The following is a 25,061-nucleotide window of genomic DNA, read 5'->3' on the forward strand; positions in this document are numbered from 1 at the left end:
CAGTAAAAAAAAAAAAAAAAGACTTAATTAAATTAAAAAAGACTGCATTAATTGTTAAAATTAATGATAAAATAGGCACACTGCACACATTTCGAAATTAAATTCACTTTATGCCGCCTTCACATATTCAGTCTGCAATGTGCCACACATTAAAAACCCATAATTGCAATGTAAGAGCTGCTGCGAGGAAGCTAGAAGTTTTGACAGTAAAGCAGTGCGAAATGGGGGCATTTAACATCCAGGAAGGTTGGGAGGTGATTTGCATTATTGGCACTCCAGAGGCAGAGGTTTTAACACAGGGATGGGGCTAGGTCTCCTCTTTTCCTCCCTCTTGCTGGCTGAGATGGAGGTGACTTAAAAGGCTTGTTGGGGGAGAAGCTTGAAGCTTTACACTTCAGAGTTAACACCCTGATAATGAATTTGATACTTTACACATCTCAAAGCTATTGTCACAGGGTGTCAATTTGCAGACTTAGGAAGGCGCTCAAATTGAAGGTTTTTTGTCACAGCCTTTATGGGCTAGAATTGCTTACAGATGAAAGCTTAAGACATTGTGGAACAGAATTCAGTAATTTCACTGGTTCTGCAACAAATTCCACTGGCGCAGAAAATCGGGTACTAGCATGAGAAAGGTTGTCAGAACTAGAACATCTTCTGCTGGGATTTCCAGAAGCACTCAGTGTTGGTCTCACTCTGCTCCCATTGTTTCAACAGTCAGTGCTTCTGAAAAATCCCACCCTTCATTTTTAGATCCTTCACACTGCAGCTTGTACATTGCTAGTGGCAAATGCCCAGAAAGAGTTATCGAGCAGAGCTCTGCCAAAAATCATTACAAGTCAAAAGTCAGCATCACTCAATGCACTGCATGATGACAACTGTTTCAGCAATCACTCGTTTCATATTCCACATGTGCTAAAACTAGTAAGAAATTAACAGGAGAATGCAGTGAAGTAGTCAAATATTCATGCCTTCTTCTGTTGGGGCTAATTGCAAGCTACTTGATAGAGAAACTAAACAAAAGCTGGTGGCTAATAGGCTGTTTTTCTGTTTCAGTGGAGCATGACAGAGAGTTCCATCATCAGCGCTATCACCATCGGGAGTTCAGGTTTGATCTCTCCAGAATCCCAGAGGGGGAAGCAGTGACTGCTGCCGAGTTCAGGATATATAAGGATTACATCCGAGAACGGTTTGATAATGAAACCTTCCAGATAAGTGTCTACCAGGTACTGCAGGAGCACCCAGGAAGGTGAGTGACTGAAAAAGAGCATACAGAGTATATTGTATAACTGTCAGTGAAAATACAGGGCTAAGTTCTACTGCTCCTAGTTAATACAAGGTTGCCAACTTTCTAATTGTACAAAACTGAACACCCTTGCCCCTGCCTTCTGCCCCACCCCTTCCCCAAGGCCTTGCCCCCCACTCACTCCAGGCCCCTTCCCTCCATCTCTCGCTCTCCCCCACCCTCACTCACTTTCACTGGGCAGGGCCAGGGGGTTGGAGTGTGGGAGCGGGTGAGGGCTCCAGCTGGGGGTGCGGGCTCTGGGATAGAGTTCAGGGTGCAGGAGGGGACTCACAGCTGGGGTTGAGGTGTGGGAGGGGGTGCAGGGTCTGGGAAGGAATTAGGGAGCGGGAGGGGGTTCTAACCTGGGGTAGAGGGTTCGGGGTGTGGGTTTAGACTGGGCAGTGCTTACCTCAGGCGGCTCCCTGTTGGCGGCGCAGCAGGGCTAAGGCAGGCTCCCTGCCTGCCCTGGCTCCGCACTGCTCCTGGAAGCAGCCAGCATGTCTGGCCCCGTGGTCAAAGGCAATGCCAGGTGGCTTGAACGATGCATGCTGCCTGCGCCCTGCCCCCGCAGCTCCCATTGGCCACGGTTCATGGCCAATGGGAGCTGCAGAGCTGGCGCTGGGCAGCATGCAGAGCTTCCCTGATCACCCTGCGCCTAGGAGCCAGACATGCTGGTTGCTTCTGGGTAGCTGCGTAGAGCTAGGGCAGGCAGGGAGCCTGCCTTAGCCCCGCAGCACCGCTGACTGGACTTTAAATGGCCTGGTCAGCGGAGCCACCAGGGACCCTTTTCGACCGGGTGTTCTGTCGAAAACCAGATGCCTAGCAACCCTAAATTAATACCAGTGTAAATCCAGAAAGAAAAGGAGTACTTGTGGCACCTTAGAGACTAACCAATTTATTTGAGCATGAGCTTTCGTGAGCTACAGCTCACTTCATCAGATGCATACGAAAGCTCATGCTCAAATAAATTGGTTAGTCTCTAAGGTGCCACAAGTACTCCTTTTCTTTTTGCGAATACAGACTAACACGGCTGTTACTCTGAAACCTGTAAATCCAGAGTAACTTCACTGAAGTGAAGTAACTCTGGATTAATATACTGAGGTAACCATGAGCAGAATTTGGTTCCTTTAGAAAGTACGTATAGTTTGTTCCATTTTAGATATTGGAAGTGCCAGAGCTTCAGGAAAAATGTATTTATATAATTTTATAGTTTGGTTTAGAGATCATTCATTATGCTTGAATGCCAACAATGTTAATGGTCTACAGCCTGACACCACTCAGTACTCTGATAACCCTTTGATTGCCGTATGTGGTACCTACTCAGGGGTTACAAAGCTTCCTGCGGTGACATTAATTGCAGTGTGAACATTCAGTAGAATGTAAGTACAGCATACCCCTTAAGGAAGTTCCTGCCATGTCTGGACTGTCCACTAGCCCTGGAGCAGTAAAGCAGAGATGGGAGAGAAGCATTGCATGTATGTGTCTGTACTGGGAGGGGAAGGCTCAAGGAGAGAAATTGGATCAGAGACAAAGTATTGTAAAATTTTAGAAAGAACTGCCCTCTTCCTCTGGCTGCTTATGGATTCTGGGGTGGCAAAAACCACATCTGAATACTTCCTCTCTAACCCTGTAGGGTATCTTATTTACTGATCTTTATTACAAGAGTCATTTAAGATCCCTAATTAAAAACAGACAGATGCCACCATGCTCTTCATATCAACTGATTAGTTTTGTGTGTGCAAAACTAGAAAATGAGCTCTTTTATCCATTCCAAGCAATTATTAATTTACGCCATGCTCCCTGACAAATTCATCAAGAGACTTGAACAAGAACATGTTTGTTTAATTTTCTCATCTGTTTTTAGTCCCAATTAATCAACAACCTCAATACCATTTATCGGTAACACTTCGATGCATTTGCACATATCTCTTTTACACATGAACCCCATTGACAGTAGCAAAATCCTTCCTTCAGTTATGCATATAAAGTGCTTCACAAATACTGGTCAGAAAGTTATTCTCCACAACTACTTAACATGTACCAATAACATTTTACATGTACCTGAAATAGAACTATTACACAGATCTCAAAACTAACAAAAAAAATAGTCCAATGAGAATGCTTGCTTTGTATTTTTTAACTATTTATTGCAGCTGGTCAAAAATTCAGGGGAAAATAAAACAAAGAAATTTGCTGTCTAAGTAAATGTTCATTTCAAATTTATTCTACACACAAAAGTTCTTTCAAATTCTCACTTGCAATGTACAAACCAAAAAGTATGGTGGCAGAAGTCGGAGGATATGTTTATTGCCCCAGTTCTGGTTACCCTACTCTGTCCCACAAGACTTGAAGAATGGTATCTCCAAAGGTTCTTTGCAACTAACTTTGCAGAAGGGTGTAACTAGACGTGACCATGTGAACTGGGAATGTTTCAGATGTACATGCATTTACCCATATGCAGCTACGTGGACTGAGCAATGGTTCTTGCAAACCGTCCCTTGCACCAGTTATTCTTACTCCTATAAGCGAAGAATGTGAGAGAGTGGATGCACTGCCTATATATGAATCCATTAGGTAGGGGAGATGAGTTTGGGAAGAAAAGATGATCTTGTGATTAACACATGCCACTACTGTAATACGTAAACTACAATACATAAGTTGAGAGCACGCACAGTGGGGTACCCACTCTCCCCAGGGGTTTTGTGAGGATTTAAGGTGATGATCGATGGCTAAACTCAGTCTAGGTGAAAGTGGGTGCATCTCCATGGAAGTCAACAGAACTCGCCTACTTAAAACAGGATGGAAATTGGCTTTAAATGTTTTGAAAAGCACTGGTTTGTACATCTTTTTGGAGGTAGATTTGTAATTACAGAACATGTATGCATCTGAGCTGGAAATTCTACATTCCATGTCCTATTTTCTCTTGCTGCTCACAGGGCTGGTGATCTGCAGCTTGGGCTTTCTCTTTTATCTCCTGTTGCAACAAGATCAGCTTTTTTTAGCCACAGTCGATATGCATGGAGGACATGTGACTGACATGGGTAGCTGTGTGATCTGTTTTTCTAGCTGAACATCTGGCTCTTTAGCTAGCATTTACAGGGGCTCCATAAAAATCTTTGGGATACTTGAGACGTAGGCAGCCGTGGATCTTGAACTGTCTGTTTCTGCTGGAGAGCCATTTCCTGTTGACTTTTCTTGAGTAGAGGTGGCCAGAAAACAAAAATATTTTCACAAAAAATTGGTGAAAATGTTTTCTCTGCTTTGCATTGAAATTATATTTCAGCTAAAGTTTTCCAACCAGCTCTGTTTATGACCCTCCAATCAGATTAAAGCTGTATAAACAGTCCAGGCTATCAGGTTATTGTGTCTCTGGGCAGGTGGAGAGAGAAAGCAAACTCTCTCCAATGTTGACCTATAAACACTCTTACACCTTTGTTTCCTTGGTTGTTTGTTTCCCTCTTTCTAACCAGGTTAGAGGACTATACCAGTCTCAGTAATTAGCGTAAAAAAAACCCTAAGAAAATCTAGACATATAGGTTCTTTTACTGAGAGCATGACAAGTACAGTGTCCTTTTAAAGTTAAATGCAAAGATGAACTGGCCTTTTGCTCTCCCAGTACTGCTGGAGTTTCCATAATGCCAACTTGATCATTACATAAGGATGTGAGTGTGAATGAGAAGGGCCATCTAACAGCAGATTCTCCAGGCTTGTTCCTCTTATGACTTGCCTCACATTTACTAGTGCGCAGGAGCTCACCTATATACTATACAGAATCTACATCCTACATCAGTGGTTCTCAACCTGTGGCCCATGGGCCGCTTGCAGCCCAATCAGCACAGAGCTGCGGCCCATGTAACATTCTCAGGGCCATAAAAGTATTATTGGATTCAGCCTACATAACATATTGTGAGCCTCATATGTGGCCCATAATGGTAAACAGGTTGAGAACCACTGGCCTACAGTATCCTGTCACCTTTCTAATACAGTGGAATAACACCAATTCAGCTATCAGAGGAGCCTCCACAGCTGCAGAAGCAGGATTTATCCAAAGACCTGGGTTGAGGCCCCATAAACATTTCTCCTTTGAAGAGTACTGTATATATGACAAAGGCTTGGTTTTCAGCTATGCTCCAACCTCCATTTTTATGGATGCAGTTTTTCACCCTGTATTTGTTCACCCATAATGCAGATAAACCATAAGAATGGCCATAATGGGTTAGACCAATAGTCCATCTAGCCCAGACTGCAGTCTTCTGACAGTGGCCAATGCCAGGTGCTTCAGAGGGAATGAACAGAACAGGGCAATTATTGAGTGATCCATCCTCTGTCATTCTGTGCCAGTATCTGGCAGTCAGAGGCTTAAGGACACCCTTAGCATGGGTAAATACTAGTAGTTGAGCAATTAATTACCTGCTTTGTAAGCTCAGACAGGTTGGTAGATATCTAATTAGTAATATTTGTACCTGTAGTTTATTGTGGGTGCACAATGAAGGCACAGTTCTTTCTGGCCAGACATATCTGCACCCACAAACTAAAACCCATGTCTGAAATTCTGGGCCTCAGTAATATTATTAACATTTGAATGTACTATTGGAAGCTCTGTCATTTACCCACACACTGTATAATGTGCATAAAGCAACCGTATCAGTGAAAATAAGATCACAGCTATGTTCTTTGAATCAAGGCTGGATGCCTTTCTGGAAGTTATGCTTTAGCCAAACATAAGTTATGATTTAGTAAAACACAAGTTATTGGGCTCAAGACAGAGGTAACTGGGTGAAATTTAATGGCCTGTGATATACAGGAGGTCAGATTAGATGATGTAATGGTCCCTTCTGGCCTTAAACTCTATGAATCTAATAATTCATTGCAAGTTGCAGTTTCAATGTTGGCACAATTCCCTCTACAAAAGTATATAAAATGTTCTTCAATCTCAAAACATCAGGCACTACCCTGAAGCAATGTCTTGAATTTCATAAACACTGTGAAAGCAGTTGACCCTTTGCCTGATATAACAATGTCTACAGTTTCCTTGGGCATAATTTAGTGTCCAGTGATTCGTGTCCAACTCCCATTTGGTCTTCATGGTTCACTCACCTAAGAACTTGGGAAGGAGTTTTGCAAATACAAGAAACTGGATCAAGTAACATGCCATGCAGCATGACCTAAAGTCCCTATTTCTGGTTGCACAAACAATGGTAGTGGAAACTAAAGTTTACAACCAGGGTATCCCTGATTGTACAAGCATAGTTCTAGTTCTTTGTCGGCAACAAAGGAAAACACAGTAACTCCTTTAATCTCTGAGTGCTAGAGAGTATGCACTGGTAAAATGCACAAGAGTGGATAAGAGACACTGAAGGTAGCTTATTAAGATACTAAAATGGGAAATATAAAGCCCACTTTTCATATAAAGCCACTCTCCCAAATAAATTGGGGTCAAGACTGACGCAGCAAATAAGGCTCAAGAGGAGGATCTCAGTCCATTTGTTAGACATTGGTGAGTCCTGGGAGAGTCCTCCTGCACTCCAGTTTGAAAAGGTCTTCTGATATTGTTTGCAGATCACATTCCAGTGGGATATGGATTCGGGAGTCTGCACTTTGTTGCAATTATATTGATACCATGCAAACAATTTTTTTCTAAAGTAAATTTCTGTTCCCCAAAAGCTCTCCTTCCCAATACATTATACAGTACATTATACAGTGTAAGGGCCAGCAGCCACATTTTCAAAGGTACTTAGGTGCTGAAAGATGCAGATAAGGCACCTAGTGGGACTTTCAAAAACACTTACACTAAGTAGGCACCTAACCCCAATTGAAATCAATGGAAGTTAGGCACCTAACCTTCTTGGTTGCTTTTGAAAATCCCCACTGAGTCTTCAGCACCTAAATACCTTTGAAAATCCTGGCCCCAGTTTCACCACTGGGTTTCAGTGGGACCAGGATTTGGCACTATGGGGAGAAATCTTGGCCACATTGGAGTCAGTAGCAGTTTTGCTGTTGATATCAATGAAGCTAGGATTTCACCCTATTTGAACAACCTTTGATCATTACAATTTGGTTGTGACATGTTCACTTTGCAGCTGTTACCTGTTGTTCAGTCATTTCCAACAGCTTCATAGTTAGTGTACTAGCCCGAAAGACTTGCATGAAAAATAAGGGGTGGCCTCATGCCTTCCATTGTTTGACATGCATCTAAAATATTTTAGCTTATGTTTTAAAATATGTCAACCTTGCTCCCACCCTAACTTGGCATCCTATTCAATGGAGCCTGTTTCCACCAGGGCATAAGGAATTTAAACATGTAACTCCACTGACCATTAAAGCCTTTGACTCACACAAAGACTGAGTGGGTATATTTGAAAGTAACCAGTGCGATTGCTCAACGGATCTGAAGTCAGGTGGGAGGATGGCACCACACTGAAATTGGAGGTTGGTTTTATTGTAGTGCACCAGTCCTCTAGCAAGTGTTCTCCAACTTCTGGAGAGAATTTTAGGTGCAACTGCTGTGATCATGTAAAAAGCCATCATTTATGCACCCAGATTGAGTAACTGCCCATAACTATGCATGCTGGTGCACTAATGCACTTAGAGGCCCATTGACAATATTGCTGAGTTTGGTTCACTATTCATGAGCACCCCGTGTGAGCAGCTGCAGCCTGTAAACGCATGACAAATCTTGGTGTCACTTAGCAAGGTAAGGCTCATCAGAGGCACTTGACTAGCTGCAGGAAACATTCTGCATATCATAGAGGTTCCTAGTCAGCCAAATGATGCACTAATGAAAAGTGATCCACAAACTCCATTGCTGAACAGCAACTTCTGCATTTAAAACATCAGCTTCTTAGATAGTATTTTCCCTGCACTATTCCTACCATAAAAAGAAAAGGAGGACTTGTGGCACCTTAGAGACTAACAAATTTATTTGAGCATAAGCTTTCGTGAGCTACAGGGTGTATCCGATGAAGTGAGCTGTAGCTCACGAAAGCTGATGCTCAAATAAATTTGTTAGTCTCTAAGATGCCACAAGTCCTCCTTTTCTTTTTGCAGATACAGACTAACACAGCTGCTACTCTGAAACCTATTCCTACCATGTGTCTGGACAATATGTTGTGCCTCTCCACAAGATAACTGCTGCCAAAGTTTAAGTTGCGTTTTTGGAACCCAGATTTTATGTGGTACCGATGTCACTTTCAGAAACACTAAATGCAAAAGGAGCTATCACTTAGCAGTATACTGGATAAAACTGGAACCTGCTGAAATCTTACTTGGAACTTTTTCAGAGGCACTAAGAAGTTTGGCAAGCTGGGTTAAAAACAGCCAACCACCACCCCCACACACACCTTTTTCATTTTTGTGCATTTCTGCCCTTGCTGACTCAGGCTGAGTCTACCTGGCTGAAACACCTGGAAAGGCTAGAAAGTAGTATCAGAAAAAAGGTCTCTTTGTAATATTGCTGTGATTTGCAGCCCAGCTCTCTAGCCTCAGGAGATGCGTTTAAGCATACAAATTTTGGTAGCATGTCTAGTGGGCAGAGCACGAGTCAGGAGACTGAGGTTTCAGTCCTGACTCTGTTGCTGACTCACCAGCTGAACTTCAGTTAGTCATTGAACTTACCCGTACCTCATTTCCCCCTTTGTACAATGAGCTTAACAACCTGTTTTAAAAGGAAATTGGAAGGCTTGATCCATATTTGTGGAGTGATCCGAAGATGCTACAGAATTGCAAGGCTTTGTTATTGTATTATTTGAATTCCGCTTATCTCTAAGGCAGTGGTAAACGCCACTATATCTGTGGTGGGACATTCTCTGGACTATCAGCTAAGGACTGGAAAATGTAATACTACCGGTGTCACACAGTATTAGCACGGGTACTCTTCAGAGTAGCCAGCTTCTGCTCAAAACCTATTGGTGCTGTGTGCAGCAGTATTTGTTTGCCCTTCCTTGGAGTCTGTTACTGTCAGGAGATGTTCAGGTGAGTTGTCAGGACCACAGCTCACCAAAGGGACCGAATTTCAGCCAGTTACACCAGTCACCTTTGGCCTCACATTGTAATGAAAGCTAACAACACTCCTTGTTTCCTTCCTGCTCCCTCTTCCTCTTGTCCATTCTTTTGTTCAATTTGGAAATGCTCATTAGTGTTCATTAACAAGCATCTTGAAAGTAACAATGACGAAGAAAGAGAGGCATAGGGGAGGTTGAAAGGAGGCAAAGGAAGAGGCAGCATTCAGTATAATTTAGGGCTATCCCTACATTTTATAGCATTTGACTCTATAATTGTAAGATGTTTATATACTATTCAACCTTGCTATTGCAGTGCTGCTAACTCACTGTTTCACTGAGAGTCTTTCAACAATTCGTGTTCTTCTGTGAGGCCCAGCTCATAGAACCAAGTGATTATATGACAGTATGAGCTTTCATTTTATTTAAAAATAAGTTCCTAGCATTCATGCTGGCTGAGAAAAGCTGGAAAACATGTCCTGAGTGTACCCTAAAAGTTCAAAAGAAAAAAGAAGAAAAAACCCCCAAACCTACTATTTTTATTTTTATTAAAAACAAACAAACAAAAAAAAAAACATGATTTTTTAAGCCAGTCTCATGATCTTTGAATTCTTGGCATTGGCAGTACTGATGACATGTATCCAAGAGGTAACAACATATCTTTAGACAGTTGCCTGTGACCCAACAGACTAATTCCTTTGCTGCATTTGTTTAGGTGTTGAAGCAGGGGAGAGGACAACCAATATCAAAAGCAACGTGAAAGCTTGGGGAAAATGGAGAATGCATTGTCTGGTGGTTAGAAAATGGGAATGAGTCATGTTCTGAGGTGTGTTCACTGCACCACTGCTATCTTTCTGTACGACCTGTTGCAAGCAGCGTTAGCAATAGCTTTGAGCAGTCAAAACATAATAAGGGTGCGAGTTGTCTTTGTGCCTATGAAAATCCCCTCCTAAGTTACTTGCCAGCATGGGGGAATCTTGGTTACAATTTTAGGTGAAATACTTTGAGGAGACATGCTGTTTGGTGCATTCCAAAAGGAAAGCAGAATCCAACATTGTTCACATATATTGTATTTAATAGCACCATATTGGCAATTGAATTTCTCATTAATAATAATTTACAATGAAATTTCCTTGTTTCCTTTGTTTTTCTTACACTTGTCTTCTCACTCCACTTTCAATTTCTTTTCTATTGGATCATAGACCATGGTATATTTTTTCTGCCTTTTGTTACCTCTTTCCCTCCATCAGCCATGTGAGTTCTACCCTGACATTGTGCTCTCTTCCCACTTCCCTATATTTTTGTCTCTCACTTTCCCCTCCAATCTCACTCCTGCCCCTCTTCTTCTTTTCTCTTCTAATGTACCCCTCAATCTCTCACCTACCCATCCATCTGCATCCTAGGTCACTCACAGTCCCTCCCACATCCACATCCATTTGTTCAGCAACGTCTACCCGGCCTCATATGTACCTGTTCTTCTAGTCCCTCACGTAGGGCTCCTCACTCTTGCAGCAACATGTGGCAGGAGGAAGGCAAGTGTGCTAGTCAGCACAAGCAGGCCCTAAAGTCCAGAAAATGACAGACATACAAAGGGAATTTTCTGGACTACCAGGCAACCATCCAGGTCTTAGGGCAAGTCACCTGCAGCCAGATTTTCAAGAGTTCTTTCTCATTTTGGATGCCTCAACTTTCTGGTGTCCAGCCTGAGATACCTTAAAATGGCCCAGTTTTCTGAAAGTGCTGAGCTTCCATGGTCTCAGAACTAGGCCTCTTTAAAGGATTCTCAGATTAGGCCCCTCAGCATGGTAGCTAAAGTCACTAGCCACTTGCCAGCTGCAGGCTCTGTGCTTTAGAATTGCTATGTCCTTGCCACTTCCATTGACTTCATTTGGAGTTGTGGGTGTCCAGCACCTCTGAAAAAAAATCTAGTCCCTAACTCTGTCCCCAGTTCTCAAAAAGATAAATTGGGGCACAGATCCTACTTCCCGATCTTTAGGGGGTGGTGGTTTGTAAGGCCCTTTGAAACCCTCAGATCAACATAGCTGTAGCAAGCAGTGCAGGGAACATGAGCAATTTCTTTCAGTCCTGACTGTAGAAGCTTAGTTCACAAAATTGTGAGTGTTCTAGATCTGTTTATAGTTAGTAGACAAGGTTTCAGGAGATGGCATTCAAGAATATGTAGCATAATTCCTGGGGTTTGCAGGACTGATAAAACTTTTAGTGTTCAGCCAATGGTTGCCTCTGTGCAGCTCTTAATGCGTGAACTGTGGCGCAGAGGTTACATTGAACTGATGCTAAATCACATGATAACACTTCGGTTTGGAGTATGTTAAGTAAAGCCACCCCCAAGGAAAGAATTATAAAGAGGGCAAGTTTGGGAAGCACACAGAATTGCTGTCTCAGAATGCAAACTGTTAATGCTTGCTGTGATGCAGTGAAACTGCTTCTGTATTTTAATATACTTTGTCTAACGATTGTGTTTAAAGAGCTTGGCTTGCCATCTGCTAGTTGCTGCTCTGATTTTATTTTGCTGTGTGTCTTTGGTAAGCAGGCCATTTTATTTAAAGGGCAGGTTTTTTTTAAAAGAACAAGAGGTTTCTTTTAATTGGAACAAGCTCTCCCCTCTTGAGCCCAGATATTCCGCTTGCAACACCATTCAGGTTTTCAGCCCATTTTTCTCCATTGGTTGCAGGCTAGAATGAAAAGCACTAACCCATTAATGCTGTGAACCTCTCCAGAGAATATTTGACACAAGCCCTTTTTGGGTCTCAGTGTTCCAATTGTGTGTGGGAAGGACAATTCCCTTCAGCATGTTCCTTTGATCTCTCTTACTGAGGATTTCCCCTCCAGGCCTATTGTTTGCACATTACTGTAACTACAGGCAAACAAATACTTTATACAATTTCCCAGACTGACTCACCCCTGCACTTAATGCGTCATGTTACCCTGATTGCATCACATCAGCATGGGAAGCTTAAAGGCTGGTTTTTCTGAGTAATAAGATTGCAGGACAGCAGTAACTTATTATTATTGCTATTATTGTCAACCTGCAACCCACAAAAAAGAAAAATCGAGCAAGCTACATCTCGATTAAGTAAACCATTTGTTAATCAGGCTGGAGACAGGAGGCGTAGTTAAATCATGCAGTGTGTTAACATAAAAGCCTTGCACCTCTGGAACCTTAGAATCAGATCCGATGAACTAAGCTGTAGCTCACGAAAGCTTATGCTCAAATAAATTTGTTAGTCTCTAAGGTGCCACAGGTCCTCCTTTTCTTTTTGCAGATATTGGCCTATGTCACAAGTGAACCCAAGTATAGTGTTCTCTCATCTTTGTTTCCTATGGAACATGTTTTGTCTTAACTTTGTTATTAGTTACACCCCAGGGCAGTCTCACATTTGTGTAATTGATTTACACATATTGTGATCCCCCCTACACAGGCAAGAAACAGCTTTGTAGCACAGTCCCCCAACAAGTCAGATTGTGATGTACGGATGGAGCCTAAAGCCTGGATTTTCCATAAGCAAAAATGTTGTTTAAAACAACAAAAGGTTTTTTAGGTGACATTTTCCCAGTTCCCCTCCTCCCCTGCCCTTTGCCAGCCCTCAACAGCAAGAAAATGCCAAGTTATGGGATATATCTGAACTGCACCCTAATACCTACAAGCAGCACGCTTCCACTGAAAGCAAGAGACTCTTCATCTTCACGAGGAATTTCCTTCTGCCTCCCGCTGATAAGATCTCCCTCACATATAACATGTAATATTAGTTGGAGCCTCAGCAACATTTGTAAATAGTCAACATTAACACATGCAGAAGTGTTGTGCATTTGTGGGGGAAACATGAAATTGTCCTTCCATAGGCATTTGGTGATGTGGTCATTTGTCCTTCAGGGACTGGAATTGGATATTTAATTTCATATAAGCCACTAAACGGCTATCAGGTAGTAACTACTGACACTTCTATTATTCACACTGGTGACTTAGCCCTGGTCTACACTACGAGTTTAGGTCGAATTTAGCAGTGTTAGATCGATTTAACCCTGCACCCGTCCACACAACGAAGCCATTTTTGTTGACTTAGTGGGCTTTTAAAATCGATTTCTGTACTCCTCCCTGGTGAGGGAGGCCCAGATAATCTTCATCCAAGAATATTAAATGAATTGGCATATGAAATTGCAAGCCCATTAGCAAGAATTTTTAATGAATCTGTAAACTCAGGGGTTGTACCGTATGACTGGAGAATTGCGAACATAGTTCCTATTTTTAAGAAAGGGAAAAAAAAAAGTGATCCGGGTAACTACAGGCCTGTTAGTTTGACATCTGTAGTATGCAAGATCTTGGAAAAAATTTTGAAGGAGAAAGTAGTTAAGGACATTGAGGTCAATGGTAAATGGGACAAACTACAACATGGTTTTACAAAAGGTAGATTTTGCCAAACCAACCTGATCTCCTTCTTTGAGAAAGTAACAGATTTTTTAGACAAAGGAAACGCAGTGGATCTAATTTACCTAGATTTCAGTAAGGTGTTTGATACGGTGCCACATGGGGAGTTGTTAGTTAAATTGGAAAAGATGGGGATCAATATGAAAATTGAAAGGTGGATAAGGAATTGGTTAAAAGGGAGACTACAGATGATCATACTGAAGGGTGAACTGTCAGACTGGAGGGAGATTACCAGTGGAGTTCCTCAAGGATCAGTTTTGGGACCAACCTTATTTAATCTTTTTATATTACTGACCTTGGCACAAAAAGTGGGCGTGTGCTAATAAAGTTTGCGGATGATACAAAGCTGGTAGGTATTGCCAATTTAAAGAAGGACCGGGATATCATACAGGAGGATCTGGATGACCTTGTACACAGGAGTAATAGTAATAGGATGAAATTTAATAGTGAAAAGTGCAAGGTCATGTATTTAGGGATTAATAACAAGAATTTTAGTTATAAGCTGGGGACACATCAATTAGAAGTAACAGAGGAGGAGAAGGACCTTGGAGTATTGGTTGACCACAGGATGACTATGAGCCGCCAATGTGATATGGCCATGAAAAAAGGCTAATGCACTCTTGGGATGCATCAGGTGAAGTATTTCCAGTAGAGATAAGGAGGTGTTAGTACTGTTATACAAGGCACTGATGAGACCTCACCTGGAATACTGTGTGCAGTTCTGGTCTCCCGTGTTTAAGAAGGATGAATTCAAACTGGAACAGGTACAGAGAAGGGCTACTAGGATGATCCGTGGAATGGAAAACCTGTCTTATGAAAGGAGACTCAAGGAGCTTGGCTTGTTTAGCCTAACCAAAAGAAGGTTGAGGGGAGATATGATTGTTCTCTCTAACTATATCAGAGGGATAAATACCAGAGAGGGAGAGGAATTATTTAAGCTCAGTACCAATGTGGACACAAGAACAGATGGATATAAACTGGCCATCGGGAAGTTTAGACTTGAAATTAGATGAAGGTTTCTAACCATCAGAGGAGTGAAGTTCTGGAATAGCCTTCCAAGGGAAGCAGTGGGGGCAAAAGACGTATCTGGCTTCAAGATTAAACTTGATAAGTTTATGGAGGAGATGGTATGATGGGATAACATGATTTTGGCAATTAATTGATCTTTAACTATTCATGGTAAATAGGCCCAATGGCCTGTGATAGGATGTTAGATGGGGGTGGGATCTGAGTTACTACAGAGAATTCTTTCCTGGGTATCTGGCTGGTGAATCTTGCCCATATGCTCAGGGTTCAGCTGATTGCCATATTTGGGGTCGGGAAGGAATTTTCCTCCAGGGCAGATTGAAAGAGGCCCTGGGGGTTTTTTCTCCTTCCTCTGTAGCATGGGGCATGGGTCACTTGCTGGAGGATTCTCTGCACCTTGACGTTTTTAAACCATGATTTGAGGACTTCAATAGCTCAGATATAGGTGAGAGGTTTATTGCAGGAGTGGATGGGTGAGATTCTATGGCCTGCATTGTGCAGGAGGTCAGACTAGATGATCATGGTGGTCCCTTCTGACCTTAATATCTGTGAATCTATGAGGGGATGAGCTCTGAAATAGACATCGCCAGGTCGAATTTGGGTTAGTGTGGACGCAATTCTACAGTATTGCCTCTGGGAGCTATCCCAGAGTGCTCCATTGTGACCGCTCTGGACAGCACTTTCAACTCAGATGCACTAGCCAGTACACAGGAAAAGCACTGCAAACTTTTGAATATCATTTCCTCTTTGGCCAGAGTGGCGAGCTCATCAGCAGAGGTCACCATGCAGAGCTCATCGGCAGAGGTGACCATGCAGAGCTCATCAGCACAGGTGACCATGCAGTCCCAGAATCGCAAAAGAGCTTCAGCATGGACCGAACGGGAGGTACGGGATCTGATCGCTGTATGGGGAGACAAATCCGTGCTATCAGAACTCCGTTCCAAAAGACGAAATGCCAAAATATTTGAAAAAGTCTCCAAGGGCAAGAAGGACAGAGGCTATCACAGGGACCAGCAGCAGTGCCGCATGAAACTTAAGGAGCTGAGGCAAGCCTACCAAAAAAACAAAGAGTCAAATGCCCGCTCGGGGTCAGAGCCCCAGACATGCCGCTTCTATGATGAGCTGCATGCAATTCTAGGGGGTACCCCTACAACTACCCCACACCTGTACGTGGACTCCTGCAAGGGAGTCTCACGCAACAGGGATTAGGATTTTGGGGACGAGGAAGATGATGATGAGGGGGACGTTGAAGATAGCGCACACCAGGCAAGCAGAGAAACCGTTCTCCCCGACAGCCGGGAACTGTTTATCACCCTGGAAACAGTACCTTTCCAACCCGGGCTCCCGGACCTTGAAGGTGGAGAAGGCATCTCTGGTGAGTGTACCTTTGTAAATATAATGCATGGTTTAAAAGCAAGTGTGTTTAATGATTAATTCTCCCTGAAGAGTTGAGATGCATTCGTGGCCAGTACAGCTACTGGAAAAGTCTATTAACGTGTCTGGGGATGGAGCGGAAATGCTCCAAGGACATCTCAATGAAGGTCTCCTGGAGATGCTCCCAAAGCCTTTGCAAAAGGTTTCTGCAGAGGGCAGCCTTATTGCATCCTCCATTGTAGGACACTTTACCACGGCAGGCCAGTAGCACGTAGTCTGGAATCATTGCATAAGAAAGCATGGCAGTGTGTGGTCCTGGTGTTTGCTGGCATTCAAGTAACATCCGTTCTTTATCTCTCTATGTTATCCCTAGGAGAGTGATATCATTCATGGTCATCTGGTTGAAATAGGGGAATTTTATTAAGGGGACATTCAGAGGTGTCCGTTCCTGCTGGGCTGTTTGCCTGTGGCTGAAAAGAAATCATCCCCGCTGTTAGCCATGTGTTGGGGGGAGGGGTGAAGCAATCATCCCAAAGAATTGGGTGTTGGGGGGGGGGGGTTTAGTTGGGTCTGCGCTGCATGTTAACCTGAAAACATCAGCCCCTCCTTTTAAATGGCCAATGGGTCTTTTTCAATTTTACTCTCCCTTTTTTTCCTCCTGCAGCAGCAAATGTTTCAACGCTGCCACTAGCATCTCCGTCCCAGAGGCTAGTGCAGATAAGAAGGCGAAAAAAACACACTCGTGATGAAAGGTTCTCTGAGCTCATGCAGTCCACCCAAACTGAAAGAGCCCAGCAGAATGCATGGAGGCAGACAATGGCAGAGTCCAGGAAAGCACAAAATGAATGCGAGGACAAGAGGGACGCATGAGAGGACAGGTGGCGGGAGCAACAGGAGAGGTGGCAGGATCAAGTGGAAAGGTGGCGGCAGCATGATGAGAGGAGGCAGGATGCAATGCTGAGGCTACTGGAGGATCAAACTGATATGCTCCGGCGTATGTCTTTCCTGAGGTACAGGAAAGGCACAGACCGCCACTGCAGCCCCTGTGTAACCAACCGCCCTCCTCCCCAAGTTCCATAGCTTCCTCACCCAGATGCCCAAGAATGGGGAGGGGGGGGTGCTCCAGGCACCCAACCACTCCACCCCAAAGGACTGCCCAAGCAACAGAAGGCTGGCATTCAATAAGTTTTGAAGTGCAGTGTGGCCTTGTTCTCCCCTCCTCCCCCACCCCACCCAATGCTTCCCTCCTCCCCCACCCCTCCCGGGCTACCTTGGCAGTTATCCCCCTATTTGTGTGACGAATTAATAAAGAATGCACGAATTTGAAACAACAATGACTTTATTGCCTCTGCAATTGGTGATCGAAGGGGGGAGAGGAGGGTGGTTGGCTTCCAGGGAAGTGGAGTGAACCAAGGTGGTGGGTTTTCATCAAGGAGGAACAAACAGAACTGTCACACTGTAGCCTGGTCAGCCATGAAACTGGTTTTCAAAGCTTCTCTGATGCTCAGCGCACCCTGCTGTGCTCTTCTAACCGTCCTGGTGTCTGGCTGCACGTAATCAGCGGCCAGGCAATTTGCCTCAACTTCCCACCCTGCCATAAACATCTCCCCCTTACTCTCACAGATACTGTGGAGCACACAGCAAGAAGTAATAACAATGGGAATATTGGTTTCACTGAGGTCTGAGTCAGTAAACTGCGCCAGTGTGCTTTTAAACGTCCAAATGCACATTCTACCACCATTCTCCACTTGCTCAGCCTATAGTTGAACAGCTCCTGACTACTGTCCAGGGTGCCTGTGTATGGCTTCATGAGCCAGCGCATTAAGGGGTAGGCTGGGTCCCAAAGGATAACTATAGGCATTTCAACGTCCCCAACGGTTATTTTCTGGTCTGGAAAGTAAGCGCCTTGCTGCAACTGTTCATACAGACCAGAGTTCCTGAAGATGCGAGCGTCATGTACCTTTCCCGGCCATCCCACGTTGATGTTGGTGAAACATCCCTTGTGATCCACCAGTGCTTGCAGCACCACTGAAAAGTATCCCTTTCGGTTTATGTACTGGCTGCCTTGGTGCTCCAGTCCCAAGATAGGGATATGCGTTCCATCTATCGCCCCACCACAGTTATGGAATCCCATTGCAGCAAAGCCATCCACTGTGACCTGCATATTTCCCAGAGTCACTACCCTTGATAACAGCAGCTCAGTGACTGTGTTGGCTACTTGGATCACAGCAGCCCCACAGTAGATATGCCCACTCCAAATTGATTCTCGACTGACCAGTAGCTGTCTGGTGTTGCAAGCTTCCAGAGGGCTATCGCCACTCGTGAACTGTGAGGGCTGCTCTCATCTTGGTATTCTTGCACTTCAGGGCAGGGGAAAGCAAGTCACAAAGTTCCATGAAAGTGCCCTCACGCATGCGAAAGTTTCGCAGCCACTGGGAATCGTCCCAGACCTGCAACACTATGCGGTCCCACCAGTCTGAATTTGTTTCATGGACCCAGAATTGGCGTTCCATGGCATGAGCCTGCCCCACTGCCAGCAGAATGGCCAAACTGCCGGGGCCCGTGCTTTGAGAGAAGTCTGTGTTTATGTCCTCATCACTCTCGTCACCGTGCTGCCATCACCTCCTTGCCTACTTTTACAGGTTCTGGTTGTGCGCTATACTGCATGATAACACGCGAGGTGTTTACAATGCTCATAACTGCCGTGGTGATCTGAGCGGGCTCCATGCTTGCCGTGGTCTGGCGTCTGCAGGAGAGCAGAGTTGCAGGGGAAGCGGTGGTTGGATGACCAGTTTTGAAGACCTACTGCACCATCTGCTGCCAGGACACAACAGCTGAGCGGGCTGCATGCTTGCTGTGGTATGGTGAGACAAGAGCAGCTGAGCAGAGTTGCAGCAGAAGCGGCCCTGCGAGACCACCAAGAGAGCAGAGTGCCAGTGGAAGCGATGGATGATGACGATCATATAGAGGACCTGTGAGGTGGCTTCGTAGCATCAGGAGAGCAGAGTGGCAGCGGAAGCGGTGGATGATGACGACGGTTAGCAGTCCTACTGCACCATCTGCTGAAAGCAGTATGGGGCCCGCACGGAAAAAAGGCGCGAAACAATTGCTTTCACAGAGGGAGGGGCGACTGATGACATGTACCCAAAACCACCCGTGACAATGTTTTTGCCCCATCAGGCATTGGGAGCTTAACCCAGCATTCCAATGGACAGCAGAGACTGTGGGATAGCTACCCACAGTGCAACGCTCCAAAAGTCGACGCTAGCCTCGGTACTGTGGATGCACTCCGCCAACTTAATGCGCTTAGTGCATTAGTGTGGGGACACACACAAGGGACTGTATAAAATCGCTTTCTAAAAAATCAACTTCTATAAATTCAACCTAATTTCATAGTGTAGACATACCCTTAGATTAAAGCCATTACTTACTGTATAGCTTGACCTATCTAGGTTGGAAGGATTGCCAGGTGATCAAGACACTGGAACGGGAACCAAGTGAATGAGGTTCAATTTCCTGTTCTGCTAGACTTTTATCTGGGGCAAGTCATTGCATTTTTTTTTGTTGCCTCAGTTTCCCATTTGTAAAACATGAAGGATAACAATATTTCCCTACCACACAGTGGTAAAGTTCATATACTTTTTTGAGGCTTTTGGGGGCCATATAAATCCTCTCATTTTAGATTTTAGTATCACATGATGTTCCAGGCAAACAGGGGGCCCAGAGTGAATTAAAGACGTTAAAAAAGTTTGTACTGACAAGTCTATAAAACAGATTAATCTGGCCATCCCCAGGCTTATGGAACACAATAAAAGAACTTTCCTGATCCCTTTACAAGGTTTTTCTTTACTCAAAAAGCTACAGTTACTCTCCAACCTCTGCACACTACAAAATATGAAAGAATCTCCTTTAGGGCTTGTCCGGACATCACCTTGCTGTCTCCATCCTTCTTGTAAAGACTTTTTCCTTTTGGAGGTACCCATTATTCTTCTTATTATTATCATCCAAGTTACTTCTTTGCCTTGGCTTCTGATGAAAGAGATCCATTCCTTTTTAGAACCTTTGTAATCCTTGCATGGTGACAGGTTTCAGAGTGGTAGCCGTGTTAGTCTGTATCAGCGTAAAGAATGAGGAGGACTTGTGGCACCTTAGAGACTAATGAATTTATCTGAGCATAAGCTTTCGTGGGCTACAGCCCACTTCATCGGATGCATGCAGTGGAAAATACAGTAGGAAGATCTATCTATACACACACACACACAGAACATGAAAAAATGGGGTTTGCCATACACACTATAATGAGAGTTATTTGTTATAGTATGTATGGCAACACTCATTTTTTCCATGTTCTCTATCTTCCCACTGTATTTTCCACTGCATGCATCCGATGAAGTGGGTTTTAACCCATGAAAGCTTATGTTCAAATAAATTTGTTAGTCTCTACAGTGCCACAAGTACTCCCCATTCTTTTTGTAATCCTTGTAATTTACCAGATTTTCAGTTGCAGCTCATCTCAGCGGTAAATTGTTGAAGACCTAGAATGATTACCACAGCCCCATCTGAGTCCTTGAAGCATTCTCCAATTCTGATTAGTTTTGATTTCTTGTTCTCAATTTCTGGTCCAAAATAATCGGAGTGTGTCTATTTATTTAGCTTTTAAACAATAGATTGAAAGGACATTACCACACAACATATTGCTGCGTTGTGATCCTTATTCAGTTGTATGTAGCCTCAACAGAGCAGATTTTTAAAGGACATTATATATGTTAGTGTTTGCAAAAGGCACACAACTATGCTCCAATTTGCTTGCACCATTGCCATGATTATGCACAACAATCAGGTTATTATGCATGGAAAAGGATAATTAGGTGTATTTGCATGCCCAGTTACCAAGTTTCATATGCAAACACAATAACTGTTCACATAGTTGCCTGGAAAACATTTAAAAAATTGCGATAGTAGGATTAGCTGTAATAGTACAACAATATGTGTGCTCCAAACCACATTAAGTCTACTTTAATCCATCCTCCCACTGTTCAGGAAAAAAGGCTTTTAGGTTGGCATAGTTGTCTATCTGTGACATAACTTGTGTATTGTGATAAGGGCTACCAGCTGTGTTGCTTAAAGCAACAACTTGAATGGCTATTTACCGTAAATTATTTCCGTTTGAAAATCCAAGTAACTGTTTCTTTTTTTCTTCAGGGATTCAGATTTGTTCCTGCTTGACACTCGAATAATCTGGGCTGCAGAGGAAGGTTGGCTGGTGTTTGATATTACAGCAACCAGTAATCACTGGGTGGTAAATCCACAACACAATCTCGGCCTGCAGCTATCAGTTGAGAGTATAGATGGTAAGTTTCAGAGAGTAAATGTCATCAAAAAGTCTCCATTTTGGCTATAGAAATCCAGTCAGGACTAGTCTGAATGCACCCAGTAGTCATTCATTTGAGTGGGATTTCTCAAGATTGTCTTGAATTTTCTTAAGATGCAGATGTTGGAAAAATATTACAAAATTACAATATTAACCCATCACGCGATATTTGAACATATCTAAATCACCACCACCTGATTTCAAGACAATCATACATCTGTGTCCAAATCCAGTAAAACCATAAGCACATGCTTTAGCTTTAAGCATCTCAAAAGAAACTATTAAGATGCTCAAAGTTAAGCATCTGCTTTAGTGGATCTGAGCCCTAATTTGCACACACAATTACCATGATTGTATGTGCAATCTAGTAACATGCACATGACTAATTTGCACATGTATTTACTTTATTTGTACTTGAAGTCATGGAAGCTGCACAAATAAATTGGCCATTCTTTTGGCTAAACCAAACTTATAAATACTCTGGCCCTAGTGGTTCACTGTTTAAAATTGATTCGGTTACCCCCCCTTACTCCCCCATTTAGTAAATACTTTTTCCAGTGGTGTCTCTGTGGGTGGGGAAGGAAATGTCAGGAAAGCCTTAATTGTTGAGGTTCTCCAATTATATTACATTAGAAAGTGAGAAACAAAAATGTACAGGCTAAATCCTCAGCTGATGGATATAGTCCATGTTTTCTCTTTAACACTAGGTAGGAATCGTTAAGGCATGACCTCCTTCCCCACCCACAGAGACACCATTGTCTTCTTCCATTTAGCAAATGATTTTCTCCCTCTCTCCCCAGCTGCAATAGTCCCAAACTGGAGCATCTGAAATGCTGGTGGTGGGAACTGTAGCAAGTACTCAAGTGAATCAAAGAAAGTTATTCCGCACGCAGCTTCTTCCCTGGTCCTCTGTGCTGCTCCTCCCCACCCAGGCCTTTTTTCTTTGCTCTGTGCTGTCTCTTTTTTGCCTTCCACCCCGCCCCAACACATATCTAGATTTGAAAGTCTAGTCTGCTGAGAAGAAAATGCTTTCACATAAACAGTCCAATCAATTTTTAACAGTGAAACATAAGGAATGGCTTGACACACTATGTACTCCAAGTTCTTCAGCCAGCTTGTGATGCAAGCTCATGAGAGTTAGGAAGAGGGTGTGAGCATCAGAGATACAAAATTGGTCTGACCTTGGATCTGATCCAGTATGGCAATGTCTTTGTTCCTATGTTCATTTGGTAAAATTGATTGTGGCCTCCGTCTCAATTATCTTTCAGAGTTTGCTTGAGTCTCAAAAGACTGCTCTTTATGAACAGGGAGAATTAATCCAACCAAAAATTTAAAAGATTTCAATTGCATAAGTTACAATGAATGCCTATGATACTAGAAAATACAAGCCATGTATCTTGGGGCAGAATGGATCACTTTGTCTTTATCTTCTGATTATGTTGCTAGGTGCTTAACCCTTGCAGTCTAGAAATATTTTCCGGGCTCTGCGTGTATTCCATGTGGAGAAAATCATGGCTATAGGAAGTAGTGAAACCTTGGCAGAATGAGCATACAAGGGAGCAATAGGACTTACATAAGTTGTGACTGTGTAAGCAATAAGTCTGACTATAGTATAACTTAAATTATTTACATTAATAAGTTATTGCCTTAAACACTAGAAATGTCCATAGCATTTTATAAATAAATATTATGCTCTTAGGTCTATGGAATAAACATAAGATCATAGCAGTTGCAATAAGGGAACAGATGATTAGGACATCTTGCCCAGATTTTCAAAATCCTGAATGCAAAAGAGCACCACAATTGTGCATGCAGTTATGGTAATTGCTCAGAAAAAGCAGGTAGGTAGACTGTTAGAACTGGGCCCTTATACAAACCTGTCTCCGAGCAAAAGCTTGGGGAGAAATTTTCAAAGGCCTAGAATGACAATTTAGGGGCCTAATTCCCATCAACTTTCAATGAGAGTTAGACACCTAAATGCCAGTTGTGCCTTTGAAAATCTCTCCCTACAAATAGGCTTGGTTTTGGTTTAAAACACACACACACACACACACACACACACATTGGAGAAATGAGACTGCAAAGATTTGTGCCAATTATAGGTTTAATTTTTAAAATGCAAGCAGCCAAATTCAGTCCTGGAGTTACTTTTTTTCCAGGGATGAATTTGGTCTTTAACTTTCAAGACAAACTCGTGAAATATTTCTTCAATCTATTTTGATAAAGCACAGAATTATTTTCCAGAATTCAAGGAAACATTTTCTTCCATTTTGAGCTGGAAGGGTAAGTCCTACCAAGCCCAAGTTTCATTTGGGGTTCACACAAACTGCGCACTCCTAGCAAAGCTGCAGTTTCACCTGGTTGTCATGTCACAAGTCTGTAGACTTGCAACATAGCACGACTTTGATGCAAAACTATAGATTTTTGAATGTAGCTAACCTTTCAGTGGATACAGCCTGAGTTTAAAGTGTGTAATGAAACTGAAAACCTGGCAAGTTCTGTCTAGAATTTGTACCAGTTATTTTGTGTGTGTCTCTCTATACATGAATAAAATGCAACCAGGATAGAAGGGAAGAGTCAAAAGTACTGTCCAGATAGAATAATACAAAACAGATTAGTTCATTTAACTGCTCTTCATATTCCTTTACAATCATGCCAGATAAGTCCATCAAAAACAGCAACTAGTGGGGAATTAAAGGATGTTTGTTTACGCTTAGAAAGTTGGGATAAGCTCAAACAACAAGCGAGAGAAACACTAACATGATTCATTAGCCGTAGGCATCCTGTCACCCTAAGCTCTGAAACACTTCACGCCCTCATAATACATAGAAACAACAGCTGACTATTTAGGTTTACTTAGCCTATTACTTATTGCTTCATATCCTGTTTTTCTTAGTTAAAAAAAAGCGGCTTCTTAAACACAAATAGTCTGCATTCTGTGATTGGAGAGTTTAGCTCTATTTTGTGTTAGATAAGTACATAATTGGTTAATTAGGAATAGATGTCTTAAATATTTTTTTCCTTGAAATTTGGTCCCTGGCTGTAGGTGGAAGTTGAAATACTTAGTTCTAGTCACTTAAGTGTGGGTCCCCACCCCCACAATTTAATGAATGAGGAACACAATAGCTCTATGGTATGGGTCTTACTCAGAACATTTTTTGTTTTTGTTTTTTTTTTTAAATAGGGCATAAAGCAAAAAAGTTGTATTCTGAGAGAGAGAGAGAGAGAGATTTGCTACAGCAAAAGTAACTTTCTGTCACCAAAAAACTCAAGCCTCTCCCTAAATTGATGCATTGGCCAAATTCTGCTCTCCGTTACCTTCATGCAAACCCATTGAATCAACTAGGAGTGGATCAAGGGCAGTGGTTTTCAACCTATTTACCATTGTGGGCCACACAATGTGTTATGTGGGCCGCATCCAGTACTATATGTATGGCCCTGAGGATGTCACGTGGGCCACAGCTCTGTGCTGATAGAGTCGCAAGCAGCCTGTGGGCCAGAGGTTGAGAACCACTGATCTAGGGTCACTAACTGCAAGCTGCTGAGGTTCTTGTTAGTGAGATGATG

General features: G+C 43.0%; 1 protein-coding gene across 1 annotated transcript in view; it reads left to right on the forward strand.

The window, feature by feature from the left end:
- The window catches only part of BMP7 (bone morphogenetic protein 7), a 55,350-nt gene that overhangs the window by 23,615 nt on the left and 6,674 nt on the right, over positions 1-25,061 (forward strand). Inside the window, exons 2-3 of the mRNA XM_077832025.1 lie at positions 1,054-1,246; positions 21,326-21,474. Of these exons, the coding sequence (XP_077688151.1) occupies positions 1,054-1,246; positions 21,326-21,474 (342 nt within the window). The remainder of the gene's footprint in view (positions 1-1,053; positions 1,247-21,325; positions 21,475-25,061) is intronic.

Source organism: Eretmochelys imbricata, chromosome 13 (assembly GCF_965152235.1).
Source record: "Eretmochelys imbricata isolate rEreImb1 chromosome 13, rEreImb1.hap1, whole genome shotgun sequence".
Taxonomy (NCBI): Eukaryota; Metazoa; Chordata; order Testudines; family Cheloniidae; genus Eretmochelys; species Eretmochelys imbricata.